We start from the raw sequence: 10676 nt of genomic DNA, 5'->3' as shown, positions 1-10676 counted from the left end.
TCAGTCACAGTCAGTGCATGGAGTGCCCGTGGTGTGTAGAAGATCATCCTATCATTCTGCTTTGAATTAATTAAAGAAAAAAAAAGAAGAAAAAAACGACTCTCGGACGGGAGCCGGCTCTTATCGTTCACTTATAAGAGCCGGCTCTTATCGTTCACTTATAAGAGCCGGCTCTTATCGTTCACTTATAAGAGCCGGCTCTTTGAACCGGCTCGTTCGTAACGACACATCACTAATGTCATCTGAGTCGGGGGGTTTACACTCAGTGTCACATTTAAAATTACAGCAGCGCTGCTCACTTTGTAGCGTACTCTTTTGAATAGTATTAATAAAATGTCTAAATACCAACATGGATATGGCACTAACGCTTATTGACGTTTTAAAGTTTGTTGTTTAAGCGACAACAAACTGGGCACCCCTTTGAAAATGGTACATTCCACATCTGACCGTCCAAAACAAAGATGGCACATGATATGAACTTTAACTAACGTGTCTTCAAGGCGAAAACGAAACCTTACAACCACCGTGTGACTGAAACTGATCCCTGAGGCTGTAGTATAACGACCCGTAGTCATGGCACTGCAGATATCAGCTCTACTCTCACATGTCAGAGCCCCTCTGTGCACCCTGCTCCGTGCTGACTTCCAGGGTGTCAAGTTCAAACACGTGTTGAGTCCTGGACGCCTCCAGCTGGGAGCGAAGCCAGCAACAAGTCCTAGTCCTGTCCGCGGCCATATTAAAGCTGTGAAGTTGTCAACGACAGCAGCAGCAGCAGCAGGTCTGTGGAGGTCCAGCCAGGTGAAGGTGTCCTCCTCCTCATCCCGAGGGAGGAGAGGTTGGCTGGGTCAGGTAGCCCTCTGTGGTGCCGCCCTCCTGGGAGTGAGCACCGGCGCGCTGCTCCAGTCTCTCCACACCGGAACAGTCACCGCCATGGACCGGAAAGTTAACCTGAACTCCGCTGAGGGAGACTGGAAGGAGACCAAGGGTGAGACTGTTCAACCAAGAGGCCGAGAGGAGTTTAATTAGATTTTTACAATATAGCCACAATTAAACCCTGAACTGTTCTTTGTCGACAAATGAAAGAGAAACATGTGTGCTGTCACTTGACCAAAGCACCTGCCCAGCTGTTAGTAGTCACTGGTTGACATATAGATTATAGATGAGACTACCTCAGTTGTCACAAGACTAAAAGTAGCGACCCTATATGTCAGGGGTCAGCAACCTGTGGCTCTTCAGCCCCTCTCCAGTGGCTCCCTGTGGATTTATAAAAATGGAAATGAATAACTGAACATTTTCATTTTTATTTATCATCGTTGTAGGTCTATGGTACGACAGAGCATTAGGGCCACATTGAGGAAAATAAATAAATCTGAGATTTCGAGAATAAAGTCATAGTTTACGCGAAAAAAAGTCGTAGTATTACGAGAAGAAATTCATAATAGTACGAGAATAAAGTCATAGTATTATGATAATAAAGTCAGAAGTTTACGAGAAAAAAAGTCATAATATTATGAGAATAAAGTCAGAAGTTTACGAGAAAAAAAGTCGTAATATTACGAGAATAAAGTCATAATAATACGAGAATAAAGTCATAGGTTTAAAAGAAAAAAATCGTAATATTATGATAATAAAGTCAAGTTTCCGAGAAAAAAAAGTTGTAATATTATGATAATAAAGTCAGAAGTTTACGAGAAAAAAGTCGTAATATTATGAGAATAAAGTCAGAAGTTTACGAGAAAAAAAGTCGTAATATTATGAGAATAAAGTCATAATATTACGAGAATAAATTCATAGGTTAAAAAAAGTCGTAATATTATGATAATAAAGTCAGAAGTTTACGAGAAAAAAGTCGTAATATTATGAGAATAAAGTCAGAAGTTTACGAGAAAAAAAAGTCGTAATATGAGAATAAAGTCAGAAGTTTACGAGAAAAAAAGTCGTAATATTATGAGAATAAAGTCAGAAGTTTACGAGAAAAAAAAGTCGTAATATTATGAGAATAAAGTAAAAAATGTACGAGAAAAAAGTCGTAAGATTATGAGAATAAAGTCAGAAGTTTACGAGAAAAAAGCCATAGTATTATGAGAATAAAGTCAGAAGTTTACGAGAAAAAAAAAGTCGTAATATTATGATAATAAAGACAGAAGTTTACGAGAAAAAAAGTCGTAATATTATGAGAATAAAGTCAGTAGTTTACGAGAAAAAAAAAGTCGTAATATTATGAGAATAAAGTCAGAAGTTTACGAGAAAAAAAAGTCGTAATATTATGAGAATAAAGTCAGTAGTTTACGAGAAAAAAGTCGTAATATGAGAATAAAGTCAGAAGTTTCAGAGAAAAAAAAGTCATAATATTATGAGAACAAAGTCATAATATTATAAAGTAGTCATTTTTACGTGTTATTTTCTTTTTTTCTCATAACACATTGAGAGCCTTGAAGGAGGTAATAACCTCCTTGGCCCAAGGCCATTGGCCTTGGCAGAGGTAACAAACAAACCAACACCGGTGAAAACATCAAGGCCCTTGGCCTTGGTGGAGGTAATAAATCAATAGATATTAATATGAAATGAAGAAAAGCAAGCAAGTTATTGAGTTTGAGAAGCTGCGACTGCAAATATTTGGTGCTTATAATAAATAAATGAGTCATGCAGTAAATCTGAAATCACTATTGACTTAACACTTCAGCCCTAAAGTACCTTCTATGATATTATATATACTGTAAGCTTATGAGATGTCTTGCTGTCTTCATAAAGTAAATCTGTACTTCAACAAACTTGAACTTGAGCGCAAAATCTGCTCAAAGACCATGAAGTACTTTCAGTGTATTATAATCTCCTAGTACACCACACTGTTCATTAGGTGGGTATACATGAGCTATTTTATCTTATTCTTCATGAAGCTTTTCTTCAGTCTGGTACACCAAAAATACCATGTTTCTCTGTTCCTTAACATTAATACATATTAAACATAATCTATGTTATATATCTAGCTAACATATTTACTGTTTGTCCTCCTTCTCCATTGTCTCTCTCAGACTCCTTGCTGTCCATGTCTGTGAAGGACAGGCGTCAGCACTACAGGACGTCTAACTCCGTGCCACTGGACGACGTCTCAGTGTGGACTCCCACTGCAGGTCAGACACCCAACATCAGTCAACGTCACTGTGAGGTTCAGTCAGGGTTGGGTGGTGGTGCTGGTGAGACTTTACCGGAGAGATGCAGCAAGACATGAATACTTCTACTAGTGTTATCAGATATTCATCACATCAAGAGCATTTCCAAATTATGAGCAACTTTTTTAGCGCTTAGGCATTGGAAGCACCTCATGCAAAATGTAATATAGTCATATGTAATGTATAGGGCTGTCCCAAAATACCATTTTTGGGTTCAAAGCTTCGATGAGAAATATTCGAAGGTATTCGAAGCTTCGCGGTGCGACGCAGGGCAGCAGGCTGACATGTTCTTCTGTCTGTCTGTCTCCATCTCCCTTGTTTCAGTGCTCGGGACAGCGCCGCTGCTGCACTACTGTGCTTTATACTTTTGCTTTCAAGCCACCAAAACCTGAACTTTACCATGTACCTGAACCTGCCTGTAAGCCTGTATATACACCTTCATTGTGTGGCAATAAATCATTGAATGGTGCCAGTCTGAGTGCATGAACAAATATATCCAGTTAAGTAGGTTTATATCTCAGTTTTGTACCTGAATCTATAAAATGGGTGTTGAAATCAATTTGAAATGTATGTCCAGAGTAGACCAGGGTATATTCAACATAAAGTCTTTTCACTGTAAATGAGAATAGAATAGCAGCAGTGTACAAGTATAGGGGCAAACAACCAAAACACATTCCTTGTGCCAGTTTACCAGGTAAATACAACTGATCCTGAGAGTGAATGTACTGTATGTGTGTGTGTGTGTCTCATTATCAGGTGGTTCTGGAAAACCTCTCTATCAGAGGAATGAAAAGTTGGACCAGAAGATTTCCCTCTACAGCGGCGACATCACCAAGCTGGAGATAGACGCTATCGTCAATGCAGGTATGCGTGTGTAAATGAGTGTTTCAGTGTGTAGATTAGTCATCCAGCATGGTCACCAGTTATCTGCGTTCACACATGATGAAATAAAATGAAAAACAAGATAAAACGTAATTTTATTTCCTCTATTTTGCAACAAAAGTAAGTTAGTATTCAGCAGGGAAAGTAGAAACACCTGCACAAGAACAATGTGGAGAAGAACACAAACCAGATGGGAATATGAGAAGGGACAATGGATTAAAGAAGTCTGTTTGTGCGTCAATGTGAATGTACTGTATATTAATTCAGCAACTACGACGGTGGTTTGTGCTCATTACGGGTATGATGTATTTCTTAGTGTGTGGGTGGGACAGCTGCAAGCTTTTTTATGGATACCAACAGGTTTGTACTCTGAAGTTTTCTCTACTGTAGTCCGTGTACATACAGTTCATAAGAAAACAAGAACAACAAAAGGGAGTAGAATCGTCACGACTGCTGACCGGCTCCCTGGAAACTTCAAAAGTAGGCAAAGCAACTTGAAAGCAGCGCTAGCGTTTGTGTGAAGTCTCAGTACTGACCAAATTACGGATAAACTGCATTGAAATGGAACTGTGTGAAATAACTAGTCTTGAATTTAATACCAACTTGGGCTGTCGTTGTGAAGGAATCGCCCCTGCGGTGATAATGATTGGCTCAACAGCTCCTGATTTATCCTGATTTTAGCGCTACATACTGTAAATAAGCTTTATTGCGAGGCTGTTAATTGTTAAATGCAGAACACAGAAGTCCAATGAGGTGCAGCTTAGACGCTTCGGTTACGTCTGGTTGCTATGATACAGAATATCTGCAGGAGTGAAAATGTTGGCACAAGGTGGAGTGTTTGCTCTGGATGAAGGGAAGGCCGAAGCATGTAGGGAGAGAGGACGGACCTGCCGGTTTATGTTTATTAATTTCTCCTCCTTTTTGTTGTTTTTCAGCACTTGTAGCCTGTGTAGGATGTGATGGTTGGTCTTTATGGTAATTGTCCCGCCCTCCTCCACTGTGATTGGACGGTTGGGTAAAAAGTAACAGTGGTGAGCGTAGCGTTTTACTCAGCGTTTAACATTTTTCAACTCTCAGCGACCAGAAAAAAACACCAAACGTGCAGCGCTCAGCGCAGAATAGACGCTCAGCACCTCGTCACGCAGGTGGTGTTTGTAGCAAAGCTTAAAAAAGCGCGATCCCATTGCAAAGAATTAAAAAACGAAAAAACTTGAACATAGCGGTTGTGGCGGTTACTTGCCATCCCCTGTGGTTGGCTTGTCAATAGCGTTAATTATTCTAATTTACAATTCTCATACAATTCTCATGAACACACGCTCATTTACGCACAGGCCGCATTCATCAAGTTTACCCAGGTCATTTACACAGTTATCTGAAGTTACAGAGTGCCCTCGTATGAGCCCACGGTACGAAAAAAAATAAGGAAAGTTAAGACAAGAACACGAGCGTCCCTGCACACCACACTCATTGTTTTTTTTGTCCTGTTTATGAAGTATACCCGAGACATTTGTTTTGGGGACACTACATCTGTTATCATGACCAAACAAAAGATTTTTTGCATGAACTGGTTACTGCTGCAACCTATGATTATTTTAATTATCAGTTAATTTGTTCAAAGATCAAAAGATCTATCAAAGATATTCAGTTTCAAATAAAAAGTGTTGGCCATATTTGCTTTGTTTAAACAACTTATAAAAGTTAGTTAATTTGTGATCAGAATTGTTGCCAAATAATCTTCTGTCAATTGATATATTGATTAATTGTCTCAGCTGATGTGAACACATGCTAAAATAAAAATAAAAGAATTGAGTTCATTCATTTCATTATTTTTAACATGGTGAAAAAACCTTTTGAAATGCTCTGCTGCAGACCATAAGAAAATGTAATTGTAATTTACGTAAGTGATTTGGCTAGTGTAATAGAAAAGTCCCCTATCCCTGGTATAAGACTCCCCCATAAGGAGGTGAAATGCCGATGACCTGCTACTGCAGATCCTGGACCTGCTGGAGCAGTCAGACCTGGGCCCCGACAGTAAACCCCCAACAGACCAAAATAATGATTTTCTAAAAAAAGATCCAGATCTCAGAATCCAAAGTTCTTAGTTGGTACAAAACATGTCGATGCACACACACACACACACACACACACACACACACACACACACACACACACACACACACACACACACACACACACACGCACATACACACACACACATACACACACAAACACAAACACAAACACACACACACACTATTACCTAGGTTTAATAATAAGTTCAACTGGACATTTTAATGAGGCAGTTCATGAGCTGAGAGAGAAAACACGCAGGGCCTTCTATGCCATTAAGAAAAATGTCGAAACCGAAATACCAATTCTAATTTGTTATTGAACCGATTGCACTCTCTGGCAGCGAGGTGTGGGGTCCACTTACAAAACAAGACTTCACTCAGTGGGATAAACACCCCGTTGAGATGCTGCATGCAGAGTCTCCTACACGTCCAGAGAAAAACTACAAATAATGCATGCAGGACAGAGTTAGGCCAATATCCACTACTAATAAAATATACAAAAAAAAGATCAATTAAGTTTTGGACACATCTAAATCATAGTGACCCCCTCTCATATCATTATCAAGCCCTGCAGTGGCAAGAGAGCTGGTCCTGAGGCTGAGTTCACCAACCAGCTCCACCAACACACCAAGGCCTCATATTGATCCACCAATTAGACTCAGACAAAACAGAAATACATCACCTAGTTGCAAACACAAACAAAGGCACAGAGCAAAATGCAATGCTATCTGGCTCTAAATCGACAGTACACTATAGCAGACTATTTGATGGTAATCGATCTAGAATTAAAAAGAACCTTGACGAAGTACAGACTGAGTGAGCGCAGTCTCGCCATAGAAAAGGGACGATGCAGGAAAACCTTCATCCCTGTAGAGCAAAGACTCTCACTGCACCCTTATGGCACGTTTCCCCCGCAAGGGGTCGTCAAAGCTTAACGGGAGTCGTAAGGCCTACTTGATTTTAAGGGGTGTAAGACAACTTTTTTAACAACATACAGTTGGCCTATATCTCAGCATTTCATTCATTTTTGTGAGGAAAACTAAATTAAATTGTTATTTTTAAAGTTTGGATTATTATTCAGAAGAAGAAGAAGAAGACATACTTTATTGATCCCTGAAGGGAAATTCAGTTTATCCACTCTGTTGTTAGTTTACATTATTTAAGGTATAAACTTAAAATCTCACAGGATGAATGACCTGAACACCAGTTATATTCAGCCTCGTCCTGCATTAGAAAAGTACACAGTTAAAACAACCAAAGAGCTAATAGAACAATGGCCAAGCGTCAGGGAGAAGAAAACCCTGAATTTGTCAAAAAAGAAGCCTATTAAGCATGTATGATTGTTAAAAAAAAAAAAAAAATACATAATACAGAAAAAAATTGTATTAAAAGTTCCTCAAAATAACAGGAACACTCATCTCTGATGCAACATTCACAGGAAATAATCTGCTCAAAAGGCATCCAAATCACTCCTTTTACCCAAACTTCCTGCAGTTATTGCGTTCACTATTTGGATTAATTGAACAGTTTATCAGCTGTTCTGTACTGTTATTGTTGTACAATGAATATGATATGAAATATCCATAAAATATTAGTCAGGGGTCGTCAGTTTACTCAATGATAGAAAAGTGGTCCCTTAAAGGAAAAGGTTGTGAACCGCTGATCTAATCTAATGAGTCATATGATCTATATACACCTTCTAAAGACAGGCTACTCACACTTCCTCCCATCAGTTGTTGTTTTCCAGTAGGATTAGAGCCGTTTCCAGTGACCATTAGATGGAGCCAAAAGCCAGCTCATTCACTGAAGACCTATTCCCACGAGGCTGTTTGGGCATTTGGGGGAAATTTAATCGGCGTCTTGGCACAGACGGTGCATCAGGGGGAGAGAGATGAATGCAGGCCAGCACGCCTAAATGATGCTTGATGATGAGGCTTTAGCAGAAAATGACAGATCTTCATTGGCAGCTGACTGTCAGCAGGTGTGCGCCGTGCCAGCATCCAGTGAATATGTTGATCTTTCACTCTCATTTATGGCATTACTGCCTGTGCTTGGGAGCAATCGTGCATCTGCCTGCAAATGTTAAAGTAATTACGAGTGTGTATATACAGTAAGTAATTGTAATTTGTCTCTCGTGTGCCCGTATAGGCGACTTTGTGTGTTTTTACAAGAGCTTTTTACAGAGTCGCCCCATGCAAAGTAGCGGGGAATTAACAGGAGGAAACAGCTAGTAAAGTGTCATTTAGCAGAGAGGACGAAGGCAAGGTGAGGGAGGGAGACTGAAAAAACACACAACAACGCCAGAGGAAACATGACTGAGAGACGGAGCGTGAGAGAGAGTCAGCACGCCGACTCACAAAAAGCGAGGGGAGAGTCTGGAGGAGTGAACAGAAGAGGATGAAAGAGAGGTAGGGAGAGGACACAGGCTAGTATTTAAATCTCCGACTGCATTGCCATGGCAACAAGCAGGTACAGGGTACCCACAAAAGGGGGTTTGGGCAGCAGATCATCCTTTTTTCTGTTTGTTTGACTGACTGGCCGGCCAGCTGACTGTCTCCGTAGTCATTTTGTCGACTAAGCGGCTGACCTTTTCATTCGATGACTAACTGACTGACTAAGAGGCTTTCAGCGATGTCAGTCGCACTTAAAGAGATATGACATTAAAATAAACGAGAGAAGCCAACAGACATCCAGGGACAAGAGGACAATTAGAAAAGAGACAGTTAGTTACGCTCATTTAGAAAATCGCTCACAAGCTTATTCTCCTGTTGCCGATCGAAGAGTGAAGCGTTTTTAGAAAGCAGCCAAATCAGCGCCTGTGGTTTTTGACATGTGGAGGGGAGTATTGTGGATTTTTTTCTCTGGCTGCTATGAGAGGCCTTGAAGAATCGTTTAGCCTGTAACGCAGCAAACATTCAATAGAAGCCAACTGCGCCCAATTATACGCTATACTGGCAGACTGGTGGGCTGGTTGGCTGGCTGGTGATGATGAGCAGTTGTCTGCAGACACACAAAAACACACATATATACGGCTGGGACGATACACCTATCTCCCGATTCAATACTATCACGATACTTTGGTGCCGATTCGATGTCTATTGCGGTTTTTAAGTATTGCGATTCAATATTATAATTTATTGCAATTTTTGTTAACTTTTTTACCACTATGAGACCATGAGAAAAAGTTAAATTATACACTTCTAGGGACTTTTACTTTGAAAGATATCTAAATAAATACAGTAAAAATGTTTGATATTCAGCATGTATGTAGTCAGAGATGCCCTGAAGTCAAATATATCAGTCATTGTCAGGCATTATTTATTAAATTTCTTCCATCAACCTAAAATTCAAAGAATAAAGACATTTACCTCAAAAATGTTATTTTCTTTTTAAATTATAAGGGAAATGTAATGTTTTATACTTCTGGTGAATATAATCCAATAAATCTTATTTCCATATTTGTATTTTGTATATAGTTCGCTTTGTTAACACCTTATTTTGAAAACTGGACGTAGTCACACGTGTATACTTCCGTTAACTTCACCAAGTCAGTTGCTAGCTCTCCCGTCAGCTCCGTTCACTTTATACATCCATGAACAGTTCCATCGTGGCTGTTTGAATGTATTTAACATAAATGTCAGTATATGGGTGCTCTACACGTCTGCGTCTGCTGATTTGATCACGGAGATGCAAGTGACGGCTGGCTCGACCGCACGTTACCAGTATACGATAACGTTCGCTGTCCATGACAGAGTTAGCATGCAGCTTTAGCCATCATGTCTTTTCCTGGTAATGTGTGAAACCCAAAGTGTTTCCATACTTTACTGTATGTGTAGTGTTTACCACGTTGGATTTAACATGTGAGAGTGCAGGCCTCCGACGTTTTCTACTTTCTCGTTTCGGCTCACTGCGGCCGGCTGCAGTTTGTTTGGTTTTTGACGGATACGTAACGGATATGACGTCACGTTACTCAGACTACAACAATAAAAGCGGTAACTTCCTTCTACCTCTGTATAGACTCAAATGAAGCAAATATATTGATTCTGGCATTAAAAAATCAATTTCAAAATCCTAAAACGAAATCGCGATACGTTGGTGAATCGATTTTTTTTCCCCCACCCCAACTAAGTAATATGCTGCTTCTCTTCCTTCCTTCCTTCCATCCTTCCATCCTTCCATCAGCCAGCACTGATTGATCAGGTAAAGAGGACGTTGCGGGGAGGCTGGGCGGCCGCTGTTTGTCGTTTGTGTCCCTCTTAGTAAAGATCGGATTTACAGTAACTCTCCACTCCTCCTCTTCTCCTCCTCTTCTCCTCCCCCTCCCTCCTTCCTTCCACACTTTTACAGCCCCTGGCTCCTGCCCACTCCTATAAAACACTACAAACATAAAAACCCACAAGCACTTAAGAGCCGTCCTGGTGAGGAGGAGGAGGAGGAGGAAGGGGGGAATATTGGGGGGGGGAGGAGACGGCGGGTAGAAACATCCTCCTCTTTACACCCCTCAATCACTCCGTCCGGAGGAGGAGAGAGATGGAGGGGAGGATATATTGTC

General features: G+C 40.4%; 1 protein-coding gene across 3 annotated transcripts in view; it reads left to right on the top strand.

Moving 5' to 3' along the window:
• Nucleotides 1-335: 335 nt before the first annotated feature.
• macrod1 (mono-ADP ribosylhydrolase 1) overlaps nucleotides 336-10676 on the top strand; it is a 137310-nt gene continuing 126969 nt past the window's right edge. Inside the window, exons 1-3 of one of the 3 annotated variants that reach the window (XM_037779724.1) lie at nucleotides 336-985; nucleotides 3033-3131; nucleotides 3927-4034. In XM_037779724.1, coding sequence (XP_037635652.1) covers nucleotides 574-985; nucleotides 3033-3131; nucleotides 3927-4034 — 619 coding nt within the window. In that variant the 5' untranslated portion in view covers nucleotides 336-573. The remainder of the gene's footprint in view (nucleotides 986-3032; nucleotides 3132-3926; nucleotides 4035-10676) is intronic. The other 2 variants (XM_037779723.1, XM_037779721.1) reach the window with 2 other exon arrangements.

This window comes from Sebastes umbrosus, chromosome 9 (assembly GCF_015220745.1).
Source record: "Sebastes umbrosus isolate fSebUmb1 chromosome 9, fSebUmb1.pri, whole genome shotgun sequence".
NCBI classification, from domain to species: Eukaryota; Metazoa; Chordata; class Actinopteri; order Perciformes; family Sebastidae; genus Sebastes; species Sebastes umbrosus.
Note: the sequence above shows the minus strand (reverse complement) of the source record. Positions and strands in the feature narration are given on the sequence as shown.